The sequence below is a fragment of the Sciurus vulgaris genome (assembly GCF_902686455.1).
Source record: "Sciurus vulgaris genome assembly, chromosome: 1".
In the NCBI taxonomy this organism is placed as follows: Eukaryota; Metazoa; Chordata; class Mammalia; order Rodentia; family Sciuridae; genus Sciurus; species Sciurus vulgaris.
This window is the reverse complement of record NC_136461.1, coordinates 86260218-86286001: the sequence shown is the minus strand read 5'-3', so window position 1 is coordinate 86286001 and position 25784 is coordinate 86260218. Positions and strand designations below refer to the sequence as shown.

The 25784-nt window shown below is 34.8% G+C and overlaps 1 protein-coding gene across 2 annotated transcripts in view; it reads right to left on the bottom strand.

The window, feature by feature from the left end:
• SNX7 (sorting nexin 7) overlaps positions 1-25784 on the bottom strand; it is an 87759-nt gene that overhangs the window by 33789 nt on the left and 28186 nt on the right. For both annotated transcript variants that reach the window (XM_079117703.1, XM_079117702.1), the window contains 2 exons: positions 22268-22467; positions 19897-19983 (listed from right to left, as the gene is read on the bottom strand). In XM_079117703.1, the coding sequence (XP_078973829.1) occupies positions 19897-19983; positions 22268-22467 (287 nt within the window). The remainder of the gene's footprint in view (positions 1-19896; positions 19984-22267; positions 22468-25784) is intronic.

The following is a 25784-nucleotide window of genomic DNA, read 5'->3' as shown; positions in this document are numbered from 1 at the left end:
TTAAATAATTATTCTACTTTAAATCTATTTTAAAATAAGACATTTTGGTATATATACATATGCAGTTTACCTGTGTTTGCAGGTAGATGGATGGAAATGGAAAACATCATGTTAAGTAAAATAAGCCAGACTCAGAAAATCAAGGGTCAGATGTTCTCTCTCATATGTGAAAGCTAGAGCAAAATAAAGAAAAGGAAAAGGGAGGATTGGAGATCATAAAGATACAGGGAAGATCAGCAGATTAGAAGATCTATTCTCTCGAGGGAGAGAGGAGGGATAGGAAAGGGGAGTAAATGAGGAATGACTTTAAAAAACATCATTGTATGTGCATATATAAATATGCACACAGAATTTCACCTTTATGTGCAAGTAAAAAGAACCAATAAAAACTAAATAAATAGATGAATGTAAGGAAGACTAGTAAAGTAGAGGAAGGAAAATGGGGGGAAGGAAAAGGGGAGGAAAGGGTGGAGAAACATGAACTGAAATCAAATTCCATACATGTATGATTCTGTTGGAATGAACCCAACTACTATATAACAATAATGCTGTAATTTTAAAAAATCTTCTAGTTAATTCTCTTTTGTTATTTATTTATTTTAGAGACATATTTAATTGGGAAAGCTCATACATATTCAAGGGAGAATGTAGGCTCTCTCAAGGAAGAAACATCTTTTGGGGTGAGAAATATACATTCAAAGGAATGCAGGCCATATGCAGAGAGACAGACAGCAACCCTTGGTATGCATGTTAATAATTACAGAGGGACAGTAGTCAGGAGCAGGACTAGAGGGGGAATCAGGGCAGAGTAACAGCTTCACACCAGTTTTTCCAGCACTTGAAGACTGCCTTCAAGTTACATTTTGCAAGCAAGGGCATGGGTCAGCGTTGTGGGTCAAGGACTCTTTCTCTTAATTCAGCTTAAACAACAGTCCTCAGATAATCCCACCCAGAACGATATTTATCTAGAAAATGGGGTTTTCCCTCTTCTTTTGGATGTACACTAGCTCAGACCACTGTTCACCTTAACATTCATTACAAATAGCAATTACTTTGTCTTATACTTTCCCATTGGAAGGTAAACGCTGCCATGAGAGACCACACATGTATCTTTTCACCACTATCCCCAGTGTTTATACTACATGGGAATTAGATAAAGACTTGTAGATTGAACAAATAATGTTAGGAAAATAAAATGTTACTGATGAAGGTAGACTTGTTCTCCTACTAGTTTTCCAAGAATTATTTCTTTACATTTGCAAATACCACAAAAAATTTAACTACGCAGGTACCTACCATAAAGGTATATAACAGCAAAACTTATGAGCAAAATAGTACAACTTGAGAATGATAGTTATTCTTACTTAAATTATCATTATTGTTTTCCTTTTTAAATGGTTTCTCTATTATTTCCTTTTATGGAAAAAAACCCTCAACCATTCAATCTATTTATTCAAATGCTAAAAATTTCTCTTCACAATCAGAAACGCTAGGAAATTATCATTTTGAAAAGTTCTTGAAAATAACATACCTAAATAAAAAGATTTAGATTGCCACTCCGTCAGAAGACAATAGAAAATTCAAAAATTCCATTTTAATCTGACAGCTACCTCTTCTTAACAAGCATTAATTAAATTGCAGGGGAGAGATAAGAGGGCTCTTAACAATAAAATTGTATTATTTTCTGATTCGTGAGAGAGGTAAGATGTGTCTGAAGAAATCAGATGCTTGATTATACAATGCTGCTCAGGCATACATGTGATTACTAAGTAGTACCTTCTTTATATGCTTTATAATACACATTTTTCTCAAAAAGTGGAAACCTCTTTCTCTGAAACTCATTGCCAATTTTGTTATCCAAATGTAACTTGTTCAGTAAAACACAAAAGCATTTTCTAAAAATGACACATTGAGTCATAAAACACCCACAAATGTAGTTGATGCATCATCTTTCAAGCCAGCCCCTCCAAAAGCGTTAACAGCTCACGAATGATAATTATGATTTCTTGTTATACTGTAGGCACAGAAAGGCAGTTATTTAAAATGGTAGCATTCCAGGAAATGAAGAGATCTCCCTTGAATTTCCTGCACAAGGGAAGCACACTAAGTATACACTGGAATAAAGAGGATCTGTTTCTTTCTGGGTGCTTCCAGGAGTACCATTAATAAAAAACTTTTTTAAAAAAATTATGTGCTGGGCGCAGTGGCACACGATTGTAATTCCAGCAGCTCAGAAAGCTGACGGGAGGATGGCAAGTTCGAAGCCAGCCTCAGCAACTTAGTGAGACCCTAAGCAACTCAGTGAGACCCTGTCTCTAAATAAAATACAAAATGGGACTGGGGATGTGACTCAGTGGTTGAGTGTCCCTGAGTTCAATTCCTGGTACCCGCCCCCAAATAAAAAATGATGTGGCTCCTTAAAAATAAAACAATAAGAACCACAAACTTCAAGGTCTTTTACATCTTTCAACATGGTAATTTTCTGTATTTCTTTCTGAAGAACATAAAAAAGTAATGTTCTATTTTAAGTTATAACACTATGCCTTATTATCATTAGATTTTCCTGAGGTCAAAAATTATTTCAAAGCCAAAATCTAAAACTAATTCATTTTCAAGACCTTTAAGTCATAATTTTTTTTTCAGTACTAGAAATTGAACCCAAGAGCACTTTACCACTGAGCTATATCCCCAGTCCTTCTTACTGTTCTATTTTGAGATATGGTCTTCCTAAGTTGCCCAGGCTGGTCTTGAACCTGCTTCAGCCTATTTAGTAGCTGAAATTACAGGCATGTGCCACCACACCCAGCTCAGGTCATACAATTTTAGGTCATGAATTATTTTTATTTCACTCACTTCTTAACCAAATAATACCTCACATATTAAGATTTTAATTCTCAATACACCTCTATAAGGTAAATATTATTTTCCCCAGTTTATTGACAATGCTTACTGAGGTTGAAATGATTTATTTGGAAACTGCTGCCTAGAATCCATGTTCTCTAATTTGTGATACAAACCACACTTTACTATATAACTCCCAAATAGAATAAACTTCAGGGTATGCATAAGATAGCTAACAGTGCTGCCTAAAGGAAATTTCATTTATGTTTAACTCTTATCCAGATATTTTACTACCTATTTACATGAAGAATTTATATGAATATATGAATATAGTAGTTTAAGTAAATAAGTACAATAAGTATTATAATAAGTATTTACTTATTATAAATACAATAAGTTAAAAAATAGTATAAATAAGTCATTTTCAAAGAGAAAAAAAATGTATATATATATTGGGAGATATGCTTAAAAGTATTTAGATGATACATAAATGCTACAGTTTGGATGAGTGTCCCCCAAAGGCCACTGTGTTAAAGGCTGGTCCCCAGTCCATGGCACTACTGGCAGATGTTAGTGGATGTCAGGCTAAGTGGGAGATACTACATGACTGGGGTGTGGGTTCGAAGGGAATTGTGGGATGCTTCCCATTCCTCTCTTTATTTGCTTCCAGTCTTCACGAGGTCAGCTGCCACATGCTTCTACCACAATGTACTGCCTCATCACAGGCCTCAAGGCAATAGGGCTAACCAACCATGGATTAAAACCTTCAAAACTGAGCCAAAAATAATCCTTTCTTCCTTATAAGCTCAGGTATTTCGTCAGTGACAATAAGCTGACACAATATATGATCAAAAAAGTCTAGTTAATACCATGTTACCTTTGCACCTTACACCTAGTACTATGCACCCTACATTTTTAGTCAGGCAAATTCCCTTAATGTTTCTTTCAGATATTCATTTATTTTCTATTTGAATCCCTACCAGAGCTAAAACTTCCATGAGAAATGACCTCACCTCTTTGATTCAATCAAACACATTAAATATAAAACCACCTCTATTCACTTGCAGCAAGACAGCTCTCGAAAGCTGAGACCACAGATCTGAATAGCATCTGTGCTCTAGTACATGAGTTTGTAGTCTCCCCCAAAAGTGTCCTTTACTTAAGTTGCTTTCATTTTATTTATTGCTTTTATTTATTTTTATAGTAATTTTCTAATATTATTGAGTATTACTTCAAATTACCTTATTCTGAAAAAAAAACCTTAATACTTTAGAAGAAATAAGCAAACTCAATTAATAGTAATTTCAGATACATACACTAAGTCTACTGGTGGAATTAGTTGATAAGAAACAACAGAGTAATTATTTCTAAAAATGACCTCATAATTCAAAGGTTTTATTAGCTTTATAAATATTTTAATGTTTACTTCTAAAAGCATTATAAACAAACAAGAAGAGTAATAAGCTGGGGTAGACAAATCTTCCTGCCCATATAAACATATTCTAAAACCTCAACAGTATGGTCCTGGAGCATTTCCCAACAGTCAGATGAAGGGAACATATGGAAAGTCTTAAAATAGGTATGTATGAAAAAACAAAAATTGTGTATATTTCAAAGGTAGCATCAAAAATCACTATGGAAAATGCCATTATTCAATAACTAGCTTTGGCAAAACTAGATAGTTACCTTTAAATATGTATTATACTTAAATCAAAACCTCATATTTATAGCTAGAATTAATTCCCAATGACTCGAAGTTTCAAATATAAAAAAGGAAACCCAAAAAGTTAATGTAAGAAACCATGAAACAAGTTTCTCATGTGAAGTAGAAGACTTCCTATCTACTTGCTAACTCAGTCTTAAAACAAAATATGTATATGAATATGACTTAATATGAATATGACTTTATGAAACTTAGGAATCTTCATGGCAAAAATCAGTATAAAAATTAAAATATGAATGACAAAAAAACTAATTTCCCTAAAAAGAAGCCCTTAAAAATAAAGCAGGAGCAAGAATTCATAGGATCTCATGAGCAAAAACAATCAGAAAATGAGAAATACAAATTTTACTTGACATGAAAAACAATCCTTATGCTACTCTTCATAAGAGACACGCAAACAAAACCTACAATGGAATGACATTTTTCACATTTCAGATGGTAACAAATCTACAGTCTGATAAGCAGTGACAAGGCTGGGTGCAAAAATAAGCAAGCAGTGGAGAATGTAAATAGCTCTGCCTTTGGAGAACAATTTGGTGGTAACAACAGTTAATTATTTTAGCTCTTCCCAAGGGCCAGACACTATTCCAAGCACCTTATATGGATTAACGTACAAGCTAGGTACTATTATTTCTATTCCACAAATTAAGAAATCCAGTAATTGAGAAGTTAACTTGGCCAAGAAAATACATTTAGTAAAAGTGCTATCACAGTTAAATATCCTTTGTCTCAGAAATTTCATTAGGCATTCATTTTTCAGATTTACTGGTACATTTACAAAATAATATATGTACAAGATTGGTTCTTCACTGAAGCACTGTTTATAGAAGAAAAGATTGGAAATAAATATTTACTAGCAGGAATCAGGTTTAAATGAATTGTAGAACATCCATATAATGAAGTTATCATGTAACTGTAACAGGCCAAATAAATGGGATAATCTCCAAGGTATGTTATTATATTTAAAAAGTCAAATGCAGAATCATTATAGCATATTACCACATGCATAGGACAAGACAAATTAGAGCATGCATTTGTATTTGTTGTATATCTGTAAAGAACCTGGAAGGCTTACAGAAGCAACTGGCAATGTGATTGGAGCAGGAGCAGTGAAGGCTATGAAGACAGGGAGGAAATACCATCAAATGAATATTTTTAAATTTAAGAATTCTCAACCATGTGAATATATTACCTATTCAAATATTTTTTTAAGCAAAAATAATACCTATTAGTTATGTTAGGGATCAAGAGTAAATATCTCAGGCTGGGGAGATAGCTCAGTTGATAAAGTGCTTGCCTTGCAAGCACAAGGCCCTGGGTTCAAATCCTTAGCACTGCAAAAAAAAAAAAGAGAGTAAATATCTCATGGGACAAATAAAATGCTAAAGTTCCTAATATTATAAAAATGAGTAGTGGTGGCTGGGGGTAAACCTGTTGGGACACATTACATCTGGACTCAAAATATGAGGTACAGAAAGAGAGATTCTGAGCTCCTTTTTCCTGATTGTTGAACTGCCTGTGTGTATTTCCTCTTCCAGTATAAGAGAATGTTAAATGACCCAAAAGAAGTGTTGAGAATACACATGAGACTTGAGAAAGATGATATTTTTACATTAATATATTTTTTTATTGTAAACAAATGGGATACATGTTGTTTCTCTGTTTGTACATGGCGTAAAGGCATACCATTTGTGTAATCATAAATTTACATAGAGTAATGTTGTTTGATTCATTCTGTTATTTTTTCCCTTCCCCCCACCCCTCCCACCCCTCTTTACCCTCTATACAGTACTTCCTTCCTCCATACTTGCCCCCCTCCCTAACCCTAACTCTAACCCTAACACTAACCCTTCCCTCCCCCCCATTATGTGTCATCCTCCACTTATTAGCGATATCATTCGTCCTTTGGCTTTTTGAGATTGGCTTATCTCACTTAGCATGATATTCTCCAATTTCATCCATTTGCCTGCAAATGCCATAATTTTATCATTCTTTATGGCTGAGTAATATTCCATTGTACATATATACCACAGTTTCTTTATCCACTCATCAATTGAAGGGCATCTAGGTTGGTTCCACAGTCTGGTTATTGTGAATTGAGCAGCTATGAACATTGATGTGGCTGTATCTCTGTAGAATGCTAATTTTAAGTCCTTTGGGTATAGGCCAAGGAGTGGGATAGCTGGGTCAAATGGAGGGTTCATTCCAAGTTTTCTAAGGAATCTCCACACTGCTTTCCAGAGTGGCTGCACTAATTTGCAGCCCCACCAGCAATGTATGAGAGTACCTTTCTCCCCACATCCTCGCCAACACCTGTTGTTGCTCGTATTCTTGATAATCGCCATTCTAATTGGGGTGATGTACATTAAATAGTGATGTGTTCATATGTGTGATCTTAAATATGCATAATTAAGCTAATACAAAAACTATAATTAAAAATTGGAGATTGGACAACACACACACCTTTGACATAGAATCTTGTAAAACTTGTGTCAGGGTAGCCTTGTATTTACACTTTTATGTATGATAGGTGATTATCACACCTGCCACTTTTCCTGCTATCTATTTTATGTATATGCCCCTTTCATTCCCTCATTTACATAATACCCATAATACGCACAGCATTTTCTGGTGTAAGACTCTGCCACAAGTTCTTTACTATGTTAAGATTTTATTTTAAATGAATTTCCTTGATATCTCTGCCCACCTGCTAACTAATTTTAGATTAAAAGTTTCTAAATCAGAGGGCCTCCTGGGAAGAACAGAATCTTTGTGAGTTTGTATTTGAAAGTATCTCTTACAAGACATAGTTTATGACAACCACTGATATATTAAGAGAAAAATACTGGATCTCCCAAACTCATTTCCAGTCCTCTTTTTGAATGAGGAAGAAAAATGCAGAGTCAATTTAATCTAAAGTAAATAGAGTCACCCCACCTTATCCAAGAGTCCGGTGTTCAACCAAGGACTGAAAATATTCAAGAAAAAGAAATTGGATTCATACTGAACATGTACAGACATTTCTTTGCCATTATTGACTAAGCAATATAGTGTAACCACTCTTCACATAATATTTTCATTATATTAGGAATTGTAAGTGATCCAGAGATTATTTAAAAGTACATGGGCAGAGATGTTTAGGTTATTAGCATATGATATGCTATTTTATATAAGGAACTTGAGCATCTGCACATTTTGGCATGTGCAGGGGTCCTTGAACCAATTCCATGGACACTAAGTACAATTGTACTCATTAAAAATGCCATTGTGTTGTGAGAGAATATTTGAAGTAACCAATAATGCTCTGCAACAAGAATGGCAAGCAGATTTTATCACATATGCAAATGCTAATTGGCATCAGTTAGCTGAAGAACACGGATACATATTTTTGAGGATCTTTCTGGGCTCAGTTATAAAGTGCTATGATGGATCTGTGGTTTCTGCCATGGGTAGAAGGGCAGCAGCCTACTCACAAAAGTTGAGGTGGACTGTTTTCAAATACAGTTAACAGCACAATTTCCAGAGTAATTCCTACAAGTACAATGCTGACCCAGTAACTATTTCTCCATGACTCAATTAACACATTTATAAAATAAAAATAACAGTGCTTTATATTTTGTGAGCTGTAAATGACACAATACATGTAGATTCAAACTTTTCTTGGCATATAATAATTGTTCAGAAACGTGAGCTATTATTATCATTAATTTTAGCATGACTTGTTGACCTGGTTAGAATACAGCTCTTATGATAATTCCTTGAGGGAGTACTTTGAACCAGTTTTGTCCTCAGTGCTACCAAATTCATAAACCTTTTCTTACTCGATTAAACTGTTAAATTTAAAGTATTAATAATTCCTTGAAAGAAAAAAAAAGTGTTTCTACTTCCTGAGGTCATCATAACTCTACAGGTTCCCAAGTTGTAATTTCCAATTTATTATGAATTCCAAGTTTTTCACTTTTGGGGGGATCAGAGCGACAAAAGAAGAAAACATTAAATCCTTAAAATTTCTTTTTGTTTTGATTTTAGTAACAGTTAAATGTCACTTGCCTTCAATTCTTCTTGTTCCTTCACTTGAAACTATCCACCAGGGGAAAAGAAAGCATTTATAAGTGATCAGGGAGTACAAGATTAGATCATAGTTCTAGGTTTGCCTTTTAACTAGCTACATAGCTGGGCCAAGCACTTAATCTTTCTTCTGAAAATATCTACTACTGCCTCCCATGTTTGAGCTAGCATCACCTTCTTCCCATTGCACTGGACTCTGAACACAAGTTTCCATTTCTCAATCAAGAAACACACTGAGCATTTGAAAACAAGTATCAGCTCTTCCTTTTCCCTTTCTGAACAACTTAGTCCTAACACAATTCAGGGGGTGCAAAGCAAGGATGGTGTCCCTATTAGTAAAGAAGGGAGGCAACCTTGTGACGGCCTCAAGCAGGAGGCAAAGCGGCAAGATAAGGAGACAGTACTTGCAGAAGGGGCCTAGGGGTGGGGAAGGGACTGCATGGCGGTGGGGGTGGGGTAGGGGCAGCAACACTGACTGGGGAAACAGAACCCCAGAGTGGTAAGGTGGAGACTCTCAGATGGGTGTGACCCAGTTCAGGGTAATAAAGGCCAAGTGGAATGAGGAGTGCCTCTACTTAGGAAAGGAGATGACACAAGACAGTTTATATTTTGGGGAACTGATAAGATAATCAGACACATAAAGGAAAATGGAACCCTACTTCTCAATCAGGAAGAGAACTACAAATGGAAAAGAAATCTAGATTACTCCTCATCACTGCATTAAAACAGAAGGCACTGGTGTAAACTCCCTTTTTAAATACACAGTCCCTTGTATCCATGGGGTTCTACCACATTGAATTCAACCAACCACAGATCAAAAATGTTTGTAAATAAAGCTAAATTGTATCTGTACTGAATATGTGCAGACATTTTTCTTGTTGTTATTCCCCAAAACAACATGGTATAACAACTGGTTACACATTATTTAAATTGTATTAAGTATTACTAGTAATCTAGAGATGATTTAAATTATATAGGAGGTTGTATGTAGGTTATCTTCAAATACTACACCATTTTATAGTAGAAACTTGAGCATCTGAAGATTTGGGTATCCAAGGAGGATCCTGGAACCAATGCCCTGAAGACACAAGGGATGAGTTCATATAAACAGAAAAACAAACATAGATATAAAAATAGGGGAGCTGTGACTACATGTGAATACATTCCCTGGCTCTGTCTACTCAGGTCTTGGATGGTGCTACCTCAATAGCAATGAAGACATCTAATGCCAAGGCACTGTAGTCTAAATGGAATGTTTTCACTGAAAGGAACCAGGGCTCACTAGAGAATGGCTGATCTCATGGCTGATGTAGGTAAATACAAGAGCCCACAATATTTAAGAAGCAAAGAGGAGTTCAAAATGCTGAAACATGTCAAAAGGTGCTAGAAGCCAACTTGAAGATGGTCCCACTGCCCACACTAGAGACAATTCATGTATGCAAATCATTAATGATAATAATGAACTAAAATCTACTTACTGAAATAAGTAAACACAAATATACACAAACACAAATACATTGGAAGCTTAAAAGTATGATAAGATATGGAAAAGTTGCCAGGTCTCAAAATTGCTCCCAACAAAATCTTTGCTAAGAACAAAGGAAAGGAATGATTTTATGACAGAGAGCTTGGCAGACATCACCTTAATCAGTGACCAAAGAATATACCATTATTCACGGAGCAATTAAACACCATAGTCTATCAGGAGTCAATGAAAAGATTCCAGCATTGCTTAACAGATCCCAAAGATTGACAATTTAAATCTAATCACAAGAAAATATCAAACAAATTAAAATTGCAGGCATTATACAAAATCATCCATCTATAATCTTCAAAGCTGTAATGTTCATGAAAATCAAGGAAAGACAAAGAAACTGGTCTAGACTAAAGAAGACATCTAACTAAATGCAGTCAAGAGCATTACATACAGAACCCTGGCAAAACCTGATTGGGATCTGAGCATTACATATAAGGAATGGATCAATGATAACTTTCTGATGTTGATGACTGTATTATGGTTATACAGGAGTTTGTCCTGGTTAATGAGAAATGCACACCATTTGGGGGTTCTCGGCATAAGGTTTAAAATCATCTCCAGTTGTTCACGGAAAATAATCTTTGAGCTGCACTTGAAGTCTGTCACTCCAATGTGAACTTCAAAAGCATATAGCATATCAAATCATAACTTTCCCTATTTAAAACTGCTCAGGAACCTTCCACTGCAACCAGTGCCAAACCCAAAGCCTACATATTCCTCTGACTGTTTTCAGTGTTCCTGCTGCAGCCCTGACCCCTCTGTCTCTACCACAGGATATAACCAGGCTCCCAGAGCAGGTTGAGCTTATTCTCATTTCTATCATGCATCCTTCATCATTTCCAGTACTGCTCCAGAATCGGCATCAGCTGCCCCTTATGGTCAATGTTGCCTACCTGCAGAGGCCTTCCCTGATCACTTTAGCTAAAGTTCCCCTCCCCTCCTGGTACTCTCTCACATTATCCTGTTTTATCTTCAAGGTAGCACTAATCACTATCTAAAATTATATTTGTTTAACATTTTTCCTGCTCATTTTCAGTCTCCTCCCACTGGCCTACAGGCTCACTGCTGCTTCCCTCCCCCCAATGCTTGGACATTAAAGGAACCAGTAACACTGACTGACTTGCTAGATATCAATTTTCTCATCTATGAAAATAGGAGTAAGTTTCTATCTACCTCACAGGATTGCTTACCAGAGGGTATAGGCAAATAATTAGCACACTGCCTGGCAAGAGTCAAAAGATGTTAAATATGGCTACAGAAGAAAGCACTAGTTTGGGCCTAGAGCTTCTTTAAACATTGAATGGTTATGTGATTGGTGCATTTTCTTCCTTGACTCCCCAAATGGCAAAGACTCAATAGAGAGAGACAGCTGAGTCTCCAAGGTCTAGAAATCTAAAAATAAATCACAATGTACTCAATGTAGTGATATGGCACTACACTAGCAAAAAATAAATAAGACTACTGATTCTATTCTTCATAGTAATATAATTTTTTTTATTTTTCAATACTATTTAAACTATTCATACTTTAAAATTATGTTTTAGGATGCCATTATGTATTGTTTAATATTTCACATTTTCATACTGTAACAAACTAATATTATCAGTAGCATATGTTCCATCTTTGAAAAACTTTAAGTATTATTTCTTCAAGTTCATGGATAAAGTATAATTAATGTCTGATTAAAGTCACAAGTTAAATAAAAGCAAATCAGAGCCCTTTTCAGGTTTCTGGCTCTCAGTGTGTTCTTACTCCAAGCATAATGAAATATTTATTGAGTGCCCAGGCAGGGCCCAGAGTGAAAAAGATACGTAAGACAGACCCTCAGGACACAATTCTTATTAACAAAATGTTTGAATTAAAAAGAAATAGAATCTATTTTGATTTCTACATAGGACAGCTGTTAAAACTACTATACTCATGGTGGGCAAACCCCCAAAGCAAACCACAAATCCAAAGGACACCAGAAGTATAATTTCTTGAAATCCAGATAAAGAATGACAAAGATTCTAAACTACTCCTTTTACTTATCCCTCTGTTTCTTGTTCTTTTCCACTGAAGACAATGAAGAAAAAATAATGTTTCCAGGGAAAGATACAGTTTCCAATCTTTTTTAGAACTTTTTTACAACAATGTTACACTACCTCTCCCCACAGTCATTGCTTAGTCATTGCTTGTCTTCTCTCTTCTTCCACACTCTCCCACCACAACACAAAGGCTGTCTTCAAGACTGTACAATGATGTAGTCTTCTTTCTAAATGTATACCTTAATCAGCAGCTCCTTCTCTGATCAGACTGCATTGGTTAAATTTTCAAAGTAGAATCACTTTCAAATATCTCCTGATAGTTTTCTGGGTAACAGTTAACAGGATTCATTCCACCCTCAAGTCTATGTACACAACAGACAAGTTAGTGTTTGTAGATTCAAAAAGAAACAACTAATGTGAACTGGAATGGCTATGAGGAGTGGGCTACAAAGTGGAATTGGATTGGGTGTCAAACCTAGGTATGAACAAGCTGAGAACCCACTACTCAAGAGAGACAAAATTCCATTGCTGGTGCTGAGATGTAAACAAAACCTTTCTCATGAATCCTCATAGAGGAAAAGTATAAAGTATTCAGTGCTGGTTGATGCTTTTCATAAATGGATTTATGGTTCTTCTTAAAATGTGCTTCATGCACAGTGATGATAATGCTTGATACATGTCAACAGTTGCTTGGTGCTTGCAATAAGGTTCAATTTTTTTATATATCTTTTTCTTTCTGCTGTAGATGAAACCTCAAACCCCTGCAAAAATATCTCTGTCTCTCTCTTTGCCTCTCTCTCTCTCCCTCTATCTATATCTATGTAAATATGTATATATATACACATATATATTATATCTAAAATAAATGTAAACTATTGGTTGAAAAAAAAATGTTCTTCATTATACATCAATGATACAATACCCAACATAATTTAGTTTAAACAATTCCAAAGGAGTCCAAAACACAAAGTTTTGATAGTCTATATATAATTTCAGATACATTAAAGGATTTGGTGAATGGCCTAGAGAGAGGAGTAGGGCAGGTGGGGTGGACCCCATGTAGCTCAAGCAAATTGCTCCCTCCCTTCTTTTTGGGATGCTTCTCTCCCTTCCTCCCTCCCCTCCTTCCTTACCTTCTTCCCTCCCTTTCACCCTTTCTTGTTTCCTTCCTTTCTTAAAACAGTATGAAGTTCTAAAAAGGAGGACTACCACTTTGCAGCTACCACTTTCCAAATTTTGATCTGGAAAAAGAAAATGCACAATATATACTCCAAAGAAAGTTTCTTTAAGATTGTTTAAAAATTACTTATGACCTAACTTTGCTGAAGCACTAGGCTCAGGGTTTCCATATGCAGGTTTAATAACACTCTAGGAAGATCTTACCCACCTCTTTCATAGCTGAGGAAATTAAGAAGACTTTAACTTGCTCAAAACTACAAAGGCAATATTGACCTTTCTGCCACATACTGATGTGGTTTAAATCATGCAAAATCCTTCAATTGGAATTAAGACCTTATATTAAATACCTTTTTCAAGGACTGCTCTACTTGGAAATGCCATAGGCAGAAAAAACAACAAATAGAAAAAGTCAGAATACTGAAATTCCAGCTAGAGATTACTGGCTCAACAGATTATTGTTCATTGGGTAGACAGGGCTTTTTCATTATTCAGTCAAGCACTTATTATTACCTTTTATTACAATTAATTGTTTACAAATTTATATAAATAGGAGCACATGGATTTTCCCCATGAAACAAGCCCTGAAGCCCTGAATGACAGGCTAGCCAGAGAAGGCACAGATGGGGAGGAAGTCTAGCACTCTCTGGTACTTTCCTCTGGGGGGAAGAATGCTACTGTGAGTCTTCTGGATTACGGAATCACTCATCCACCCATCCTAAATACCCATCCAGCTGTGTGCATGTGAATCCAAAATGCTGCTACATGTTGTGTGTGTAGGGGTGGGGGGTATGGTATTTGCTTTTTTGTTTTAAGACCAAAATCAATCATCTACTCCCCTTCTTACTTTCTGAAGGTAAAGCTATTTGTTATTTGTTTATTTATTTGTTTGTTTTCAGGTGTCTGAAATGGGGGATGTATTGTAGCTAACCTAAGTCAATTCCAATGACAACATTACCACTCCTAGTGACTGGTTTGATTGTGACTTTTCATAATCCTGACCAGAGACCTGAGAAAAAGTTTACTGGATGCTCCTTAAGCTAACCTGATGAAAGCAAATAGACAAAAAAAAGCCTCTTCTCCTTCCAGAAGAACCATCATATTCTTCACAGTCATGTGAACATGTGTATGTTTACATGTGTACATGGCCACATATCTGTGTGAGACACATATACATGCATACACCAAAAGAGAGAAAAACAGACCTTATTAGAAAATGAGGCAAATAAAAATCATAACTTCATAAAAAGGTCAGGGAAGAGAGCTGAGCCAGCAAATATCTAAGAGAGACAACCTCCACTTCCCACCATGATAAAAGCTTCCTATATCAATCAGTATTATCCTTCTTTAAACTTCCTAGACTTGGAAAGAAAGCAACCTTGCTCTGCACAGTATTTAGTGTACTACCAAGATCATTTGAAAATTAATAACCACCATTTGAGGCTGAGAATAAAACACTGGTTCAAAAATAGCAAATCAGAGAGAGAACAAGGATCAGCCTGAATAAATTTGGTGTCTGTTTGCATCTACTGAATGTGGCTATATGCAAATCCACATTATAATGATCTTATGAAAATGCATTTTTTGCTCACATAAATATACTGCTAAACAGCTATGGCATTATATCTAGATTCAAATTTCAGAATCTATGCACATATTGCTAAATGTCAAATGTATTCATATTCATTTATATTTGAATGCTGCTTTGAGTAGGAAACTATAAATCATCCATTCAAAAATAAAAATAAAAATAAAATGGATATGCAGTATTATTTAGCACCACAGATGAACCTTATTTATTTTACAGTTAAGTAGTGAAATGAATAAGCATTTTCAAACAGAAGCCCTGACTGAAAACTTACAACCAAACTGCAAAACCCACAAGTTCCTCCAAATATTTTAGTTCTCCTCATAATCTCAGTTGTTGTTATACCTTTATTGCAAGGGAGAAATTCTCTTACTTTCAATGAACAATATCTGTTTCATTGACTATCTTCATCTTTACTAGTTTACCATTACATAATACAACTCTTGAAATCTCTGGAAATCTTTTATCTATATTCATGCTAATTATTCTGCATCAGATTGTTTTTGTTAAATGCATCATAAACTAATGAATGACCCTAATGAGATTTGCTTAATTCACCTTACTGACTCATTAACTACCAGTAGCCACAGCTATATAAATTTCTTTTCCTTCTCATCAGCCTCTCCTCTGATTCTTCTATTATCATTAACTTCTTAATGTTGGAATACGCCAACAAATCTAGGACTTCTTTCTTCTTCTCTTTTTATTCTTCCTTTACTGACCTCAACTACTCTCATGGATTTAAATACCATACATTACTAACAATGTCCAAATGTACATCTCTAGCTGGATCCTTCCCCTAACCCATAGGTTTTGCATATAATTCTCTAAAGTCTCCATCTGGAGATCTGGTAGGCACACCAATTTTACACAACCAAATCTCCATATTTATCATATAACAATATAGTACAAATTTTAGTTAATTACTTATTCTTTTTTGGTTTTTGTTCCACCCTCTAGAATGAAACCTCAAAAAGACCTACATTCTTGAAAACTGTTACCCCATGGCTTATAATAGTGATTCTCATGCTAGGCATTCAATAAATTTTGTTCTAAAGTTTTCATCGAAAACTTCTGCCTTAAATGTCATATTATGATGACATGAAGTTGCACATCTCCAAATTTTTTCTTCCTTTCTTATTCTATAGTTCAGTTTAGAGGAGTCACTATTTGCCACCTTCCAAGCTAGAAATGTCAGTCACTAGTGCTGCCTCTCATTCTCTAAAAGACAGAAGTCGATATCTTCCACCTACTCCTCTCTCAAACTCATCTCACATGTATCCTGTTCCCCATACACCAATCTTTTTGCCCCAATTTAACATGCTTCTGAACTTCTACTACTTTTAATAATATCCATCCTCCTAAAATATCTTTTCCCCTCTTCAATTAACAATTCTTAATCATCTTACAAGACTCACCTCAAATATCAGTTTTATATAGTCATCAAAATATAGCCACTAACAACTGCTGAGTGCTTATTATAATCCAAGTGATTTATTTTGCATTCTATCATGTAATCCTTAAAAAAGCTTATTAGGAAGAACCTGATAACTTCCCCAAATGGAAGAAGATAAAAAGAGGCTAAAAGAACTTAGGAAACTTTTCCTGGGTCACAGAGTTAATAAGTAGATAAGCCAGGATAGAACTAGGATTTAATCCTAGATCTATCTAAATCAAAAGTCTACCTAAAACTCTACATAAACAGCTGAACTGACCTTCAAAAGAATATTTTAAATGTCTTTACTGAGTAGAGGTCATTTGAAAACCATTAATTTTATGCTGTGAGATAAGAACTATAAACCACAAACTCTAAGAAGCAGACACTTCTAAATAGCCAGGAAAAGAATCAAGGAAATCATTAGTGAACATCATTTTTGTAAAAAAACGTGTAACTTCTGTGGTCAGATTTGTATGATGAGTAAAAGTAACCAAAATACCATTATTGCTCATTTATGGAATATACCAAGTTACAGGCAAGGAAAAAAGAGCCTTGTATTTGCATACCATGAAACCCACATAGGGGTCAATTGATACATTCAACATAACCTCTGGAATGTTCTGTCACTACAATCATTCTACCCAATCATTATAGCCTTCCTAATCTTTGTCCCTCAGGATAGAACTTCATTTCACTTTTTCATTATGAATTGCTTTACTAGCTTTGCATCCCACCCAAAGGTGACTTTGATGGAGTCTCTGGAGGCAGTCCTGGCAGATCTCCTTAGAAATGGCCTCAGGGTTGTCTCCAAAGTGGCCCTGTCTGAGTTGCCATGGTAAACAACCAGGCAGATTGCTATATTCAGTTCTCTGCCAGGGTCGCCATGGTGATTGCAAAGGACTGCTCCTTAGAAGGACCTCACAAGGGCGGGTTTCCATGGTGACCCTATCCTGCATATTTCTAAGCAACTTCCCTTTGGTTGTTCTGTGACCATTCATGGCAGGTTCATTTTTATATTAACTCTGGAAGGTTTCTTCCAAAGACACCATCATATCACATAGGGATTTGTAAGTGACAAGGCTTGAAAACAAATTAACTATTTGAAAATGTAAACAGTGACATTCACAAATCATTAAATCAGTCCCTATATGTTTTAGGAAGGATCTGTTTTGATGGGTAACAAAAAATAATTGCAATGATTTTGTTAAATGTGTCTGCTTCAAATCCTTATTTACTGAAAAGTATCTTGTAGACTATAATGCAGATAATCAAGTTTCCAACCTCCAGTCTTACAATAGAGCTGCTATATATTGAACACCTCTACCTTAAATGTCACATTACAATAGTAGCTATTTAGATAGTAAACACAGTGGACACGACAGGCACACACAAAGTCATACAGAGTGATCAGTAGGATATATTGAGATATCAAGGAAAATTTATATGGCAAAAAAGAAACATCTTTGCAAGCCAAATGAAAAAAAATACACATATTTTTGTTTTGTTTTGTTTGTTTTGTTTTAATTGAGTGGGGAAAACCTATCTATATATGGACCTAAGTTATTTTTTCTGTGCTTTTCTTGTAGGAGCAATCCCAACTTATTTTCATTTCATTTAAAAACTATAAACATAGGCCATTTTGAATAGATGCTTGGTTTTTAAGTCATATTATTATTCTTCTGAAACTTTATAATACTTTCTCTAGTATTTCACTAATAGCAAATTTTTATCTAACCACTAATTTCAAATTCTTTAAATTTTTTAACAAAAAACAAATCTGAAAGTTAAAAATATACACTCTTCCTTCTAATTGATCAAATAAAAAAGCACCATATACATACATAAGTTTTCTCTTGCACGAAAAAAGTTAATTATTTTTCTTGGGGTCCTTCTTTCTCATCTTAAGGTAAAAAAATAAATATGATTTTTACCTTGAGTACTATTTACTCCATACTGTATTAGGTTATCTGCTTTTCTCTCTCAGAGATTCCTATGTCTTACTCTGCCCATAGCAGCCCACTACTCCCCACTCACGTTTCACTTAGCAGAATAGAATCTCACTTTGGAAAATGCAGCAAGAAACAAGAGTATAATTCATAGTCAATTTTCAGTGAAGTCTCAGTGCTTTGCACAAAGTTGGTTTTACTGAGACATCTTGCTTCAAGCCTTCAATATGTTCTCCTGAAACGGAGGAGTCGCTGCAATTTTCATTTCTTCACTAAGTGCCTACTCAGTGAGAACCACACGTCAGGCAGTGGTCTAGGAGCTGGGAATACTTCAATGAACAAATCAATGATTCCTGCTGCTAAAGTGTTTAGATCAGGGAGACAGAGAAAGAGAAATGTAAAGAAAATCAATTAGGAAATCATATATTACAAAATGATTAAAGCTAGGGAGAAAATTAAGGCAGGAAGGATGAAAATTCCTGAGCAGATCAAGGTGAGGGAGGCTCCAATAATACAAGTGAATGCAGGGGTCTGAGGATTCAAGGACTCCCCACTCACCTAATGTAAGCATACCTAATGCTAATCTAAATCCTTAAGAAAAATATAAAAAGCATCCTGCAGAGAGTATGCAATAGATGTTAACTAGACTGAAAGATAACTCTTGCACCTCTATGCTTGCTGTGTGAGAAGCAGCAGTCTACAGCAGCCAAGAGACACCACCACCTCCAGTCCTACGTCTGTGTCTCAAGGGCAATGTGGAGTTAGGCAAATTTCTCCACTCCCCATGTCTCTTCCTCAACTTCACATTGATAAACAAATCCGATCTGATAACATTACTCTGAAATATTTACACACAAGTAAAACATAAGCACTGAAATGCTGTGGATCAAAGTATTGTCTGGAATTTGCTTTAAAATACTTCCGTAAAAAATAACATAAAAATGGGAAAAGAACAGATGAAAAATTGGGCAAAACACTCAGAATTAATACAGTCCTGTGATGGGTATATGAGAACTCATTATATTATTCAATCTCATTTTATATTTGAAAGAATATAAAATATTTATACATTTTGTATATTTTTTGTAAATTTTGTATATTTTCCATATCAGAGAATTTTGAAGAAGGGATTAAATTTGAAAAAAAGACTTTCAAGAAGATTTTTGTACTAACTAGAAAAAAGATATAGCAACATTAACTTATTTTGAATAACTACCTTATAAAATGAGGAAAATGTGAATTTATTTATTGAATACTTCTGAACCTGGAACAAAGACAGGTACTTACCACCCCTTCTTCTAACACATCAATGTCCTTGTTAAAACATTAACTTCATACTTCCTTTAGAGAACGAGTCAATATAAGAAAGACAGAAAAGCATCCTTATTAAGCTTGATGACTCACATGTACTTAATATAAAACAATGTTGGAAGAAATTTTAGTATCACTTGTTGAATACTTAGAAACAATCATGAAATGAAGCTCTACATGGCAAATAAAAAGTTTAGACAATGAATTCCACATGAACATATCAAGAAACTTAAAAACATACCAGATCAGTATCTCCCTTTTTATAGGTCAAAGCTTCAACTTTGGAATCCAGTTCTGCTTGTATTTGGTCTCTTCTCTTCATAACACCCTTCATATTGAAACATAAGGATACAAATAACTTGCACTTGGTTTTAATAATTTTTTTTTTGGTTTTAATAATTTTTTTACAACAATAGTATACAATTCAGAACATAAGTAGCCCTCAGGAATATATTCCCCATGCTGTCATTCGTTTGAGGATATAATACATTCAAAAAGTTGATTTCTTTAATGTTTCAAGTCTTAACTGTAAACAAGTATTTAAGAAAATTATTTTATTATAATTATTTTATTAGTTTTCCCAATATGCATTTTATAAATTAAAGCATTATATGTATGTCCAACATTTGATGGAGCATTCTTCAAAAAGAGCAAATAATAAAACAAACAAACAAAATCAATAGATATACAAGGTATAGCGGGAGTCACATGGGCCATTCACCTGGAAATCAGTGGAAGCCCCCTTACCTGACCTCAAAAGGGCAGTTAACAAAGACAGGAAATCACAGTGGGAATCAGAAAACTGAATGGTGCATTCTTATCTTAAGCATTTCATTGTAGCTCAAAATGTATAAATATTTATTGATTATTAAAATTTCTGATGAGAAATCATGGTCCCTAAGTTGATAATTCCATCTTGTCTCCTTGAATAACCCTAATTCCATGTTTCAGTGTTTTAACTTCAGTGCTTAAGAGATCATTAATGTAAAGAAACCCCTTCCTTTCTGTAATCCAATGACCCAAACTATAATTTAGTTCCATATATTTAAGGTCTGTTTCTATAAATATAAAGTATTGGGCTTCCTATGCACAGATATGTTGTAAGAGGTTGCTTCTAACTAGTGAAAAACATTAAACAACTTTAATCATTTTATCAAGGCATTATTGTTCATTATTTAAGCTTGGAGCGAAGGAAATATTTTGATATAAAACAGAACCAGAAATGCAAAAATAAACAATACTGATTATATCATAGTAGTCTATAAAATAATTCTATTAATTAAGGACTTATAAAATAATTATTTCCAGTTACTACTTTGATTTTCTACACCTTTAAAAACGTAAGATTTCACCTGCATAATTTCCATCTTGACGTAGTATAAGTGAAGACTAATTAACGGAAGTGAATATACAAATTGGTTCTCTCTGCAGAGCCACAAACGGAATGATCAATAATGAAGTAAAACCAAATGTGGAAAAGGAAACTGACTCAGAAACAGGAGATTCCTCAGCAGGGAAGCATTAGAGGCCTTTGGGAAACCAGGTTTGTTTATAAGAAGGCCACAATAAAGTCAGATAACAGCAGAAACCTGGAGTGTCCATGCAACAGCTAATGACTCTCTCAAAAGAAGATTAAATATGATAAATGGGGGAAAGCAATTTCATGCTGAAAGGCAAAACAACTTCTCTAATTAAGACAGAGACAAAGCTAAAAATCCTAGCAAAGCTCAAATCCTAGCAATCAAAGGTACACAACACCAGAAACCAGACAAGGTTCCAATCATAAATGGTAGAAGGAACAATGTCAGAATGGAAGAGAACTCCTTTCTCTACCATCACCCTAAAAAAATAGAGATGAGATGGTGCCAGTTTGACTGCAAAGTACTGGAGGCAGAGAATAATACTGGATGAAAAACATAACTTTGCAGACAACACTGTTAAATTCCAAATATCTAGTAATCTTCACTTGAACCAAGGAGGCAAAATGCAAAACTTAGATATAATAGGCATAAAATCCTTTACAAATAGTAGGAGAAAACCATTTTAACTTGAAGGACTGCTTTTTAGAAGAAACCAGTGGCAAAAGAAAACATCAAAATCTTACCATGTACTTTCTACGTAATAGTGCCGAGTAACTGTTAAAATGAATGTACCCAGAAGCAGGTAACCAACTGTCATGAAAAGAAATTCCCAATGCACTAAAATTTTTTTTAAGTAAAATTTTTAAAAGGTTAGAGAAACTGGGGGCTGTGATGATAGCTCAGTTGGTAGAGTGCTTGCCTTGCAAGCACAAGACCCTGGGTTCAATCCCCAGCACCACCCAAAAAAAAAGTTACAAAAACCAATCATTTTCTAAGTAAATGTTAATTGGGGATGTTTTGAATCTGTTAATCTTCTAAATGGCTGGGGTTGCTATTGAGTAGTCCTGTCTTCTAAAAGTTCTTCCATTCATCTACTCCTGTTCACAGTGAACAAATATTTATTAGAAGAATCTATATGCAAAAAATCCTGCTAGGACAGGAAAAAAGTAGTGAAAAACAAACAGCAATTGCCTTTATAGAGCTTAGAATCAGGTAAGGGACTGTGGTAAAATTATAATTAGGTGTTCTTACCATTAACATCTCACTATAAAGCACATATTCGTGTACAACAGGAAGCAAGGCCTCAGAGAGTCCAGACATGCGCTTTTCAGTGGCCTTACAACATTTGTCAATGCAGCTGGCAACACCTCTCAGGGTATCAACCAGATCTTCTTCTGAATCCGACCACAGAATATGAATTGGGCCATATTCCTTCATCTCATCAAAATAATCTAAAAAAAATGACATAATTGTTGAATTTCCATTTCTAAGATCTCTATATCATACATAGTGGGGAAAGACTTGATTTCTCTCACGTCCACATGTTCTGACATATGAATATAAGGAGGATAGCTTCCTTCACTAAATTGAACAGCCATCCCAGTATGCTCAAGTCGGTCTTTGAAAGACTACTGTCCAAGTATAGTGAATAACAGCATCCTTTTCACCATTAAAAGTGTCCTGCTTGGACTAATCTCCAGGATATATAAAGAACTCAAAAAACTTAACACCAAAAAAACCAAATAACCCAATCAATAAATGGGCTAAGGAACTGAACAGACACTTTAGAGAAGAAGAAATATAATCAATCAACAAACATAGGAAAAAAGTGTTCATCATCTCTAGCAATTAAAGAAATGCAAATCAACACTAAGATTTCATCTTGCTCCAGTCAGAATGGCAATTATCAATACAAGCAATAATTAGTGTTGGCGAGTATATGGGGAAAAAGGTACACTCATATATTGCTGGTGTGACTGCAAATTGGTTTAGCCACTCTAGAAGACAGTATGGAGAGTCCGCAGAAAACTTGGAATGAACCCACCATTTGACCCAGCTATCCCACTCCTTGGTTTATACCCAAAGGACATAAAATCAGCATACTACAGTGATGCAGCCACATCAATGTTTATAGCAGCTCAATTCACAATAGCTAGATCGTGGAACCAACCTAGATGACCTTTGCCAGATGGATAAAAAAAAGGTGGGACATATACACAATGGAATATCATTCAGCCTTAAAGAAGAATGAAATTATGGCATTTGCAGTTAAATGGATGGAGCTGGGGAATAAATATCATGCTAAGTGAAATAAGGTAAACTCGAAAAACCAAAGGGACAGTAGAATGAGATGGACATTATTACCCTATATACATGTACGATTACACTACTGGTATGACTGTACCATGTACAGTCAGAGGAATGAGGACTTGTGTTCCGTTTGTGTACAATGTGTCAAAATGTTTTTTACCATCATGTATAACTAATCAGAACTTTTTTTTAAAGTGTCCAGCTTGGAAAACAAGTTATATGATCCTCATATGTTTTTTATTAATTTCTGCCCACCACCCACCACATCTGAGTGGCCTCATTGGCAACAGATCCTAAACAAAGCTTGTTTTTAAGTTCTCTATATTGAATCATCTTACTTCTCATCATAATTCACTGAAATCTATTATATTAGTAAAATTAAACTACTGGGACTTCATAAGTCTATATAATCAAGTAAAATGAAGAAAGTTAAATTTAAAAATAATAGAAATACTAGTTGTTACCTAATGAAAATATAAGGATTAATGACCTCTAAAGATTTTCCTGACTCCACTCTCCTGAGCTTTAGGCTATCGTTTATGTTAGTGACCACACTAAACTTGGAATTCTAGAAAATTTTCTGCATTTGTTTTCTCTATGTCAATGTGTGTCATTTAATTAGTAAATATTTCTACATACAGAGCTTCCCTAAAATTACACAGGACTCAAATCACAGCTATATGCAAGCATTTAATGATTTACACTGTAATATACTGTTAGTACGTCTATTTCCAAAATTAATATCAGCTCAAGGATATGTACCATCTTTAAACTCCAGCACAGAGAAGCAATACAACAAATGGTCAATACGATTCATCTGAATAAAGCGGGAAACACAAAATATGAAAAGAAAAAAATTGAGTACCAAAAAAAAAACACCAAAAAATCTCAAAAGAGAAATCACTAGTTATGATTATCAAATTATTCATCATGTGAGTATGAATGAATCACCATACATATGTACAAAGTTTCAGAAGAAAACATTACGTTATTGTGCTTGGAACCTTGATAAGGAGGCTTCACATTCTAAAGACCAAGAAATTCCTCGAGTTTGGGACTAGAGCACTACTGAAAATATGCAAATTCAGATTTATAAACCTATCAAAATCTAGCTTTCTCACTGAACATTTCACAAACCCTGGAGTCTATCAAAGATTTTAAAACTATGTCCTTGCACTAGCAAATACAAAGTATACTGATATCCTATAAAGCTCTTAACTGTTGATAAGTTTCCTGAGGTTTCTTTGAATTGCTATCCAACCTAACTATGCATCCATAATCTGCTTAACAGTTGTGGAATCACAGAACCCAGTTAAAAGAATTAGCTTTTTGAGATTAAGAAAAATGGCAAATGGTAAAAACAAGAGCAAATCAAGAAGAATGAAAACAAATTATTAACCTGCATTCGGGGGGCTGGGGTCATGGCTCAGTGGTAGAGCGCTTGCTGCCATGTGTGAGGCACTGGGTTTGATCCTCAGCACCACATAAAAATAAATAAATAAATAAATAAATAAATAAATAAATAAATAAAAGGTCCATTGACAACCAAAAAATATTAAGAAAAAAAAAAACCTGCATTCGGTCACCACAATAATCTCATCAAGTGCATGAAGAGAAGGAAACAGAGGGCAAAGTACATTAAGTTAAATAAGAGATTTTTCTATGTTTCTTTTAAAAGTCAATTCAATCTCCCTTTTCCCCCCAGTATTAGGAATTGAACTCAGGGGCACTTTACCACTGAGTTACATCTGTAGGTTCTTTTGTTTTTTATTTTGAAATAAGTCCCGCTAAGTTGCTGAGGCTGGCCTTGAACTTACTATCCTCTTTTCCAAATCTCCCAAGCTGCTGGGATCACAAGTGTACACCATTGTGCCTGGTTTCACCAACTAACTTTTGATAAAGCAAAATTTCCTGTCACTATTCCAATCCTACATTCAGTCATTTATTTTCAAACACTAAGAAAATTTTAACTGGGCAAGCATTATGTGCTGAGTACTATCTAGATATTAGACTCTAAAAAATAAATCGTTTCCATGCTTATCTTAACAGATCTTATAACTTAATGATGGATATGGACAATCAACAAATAAGCTTTCAACATAGGGACTTCTATCTGTACGCAGTTTCTCATCTCTAAAATCGACTAACATTAGGAAATAAGTTTGTTGACTTGGCCATTTATTTTTCATGTAGGTAAATGTAATTAGAAAATTAGAAAAAAAGTCATTCTGGAATTACAGAAGATCATCATATAATCAAGTCTAATTTATAAAATTAAAAAGTAGAAAATAGGAAAAGGAACAGTGATAGAAAAAAGGAAAGGATCTATTTTCCAAAATATAATTCTTTCAACTATACTTGGATAGGCATAATACATAATACTATATAACCATCACCAAAAAGTAACTAGAAAATATACAGGGAACTAAAAACACCTATTTTATGAAACATCACTCTT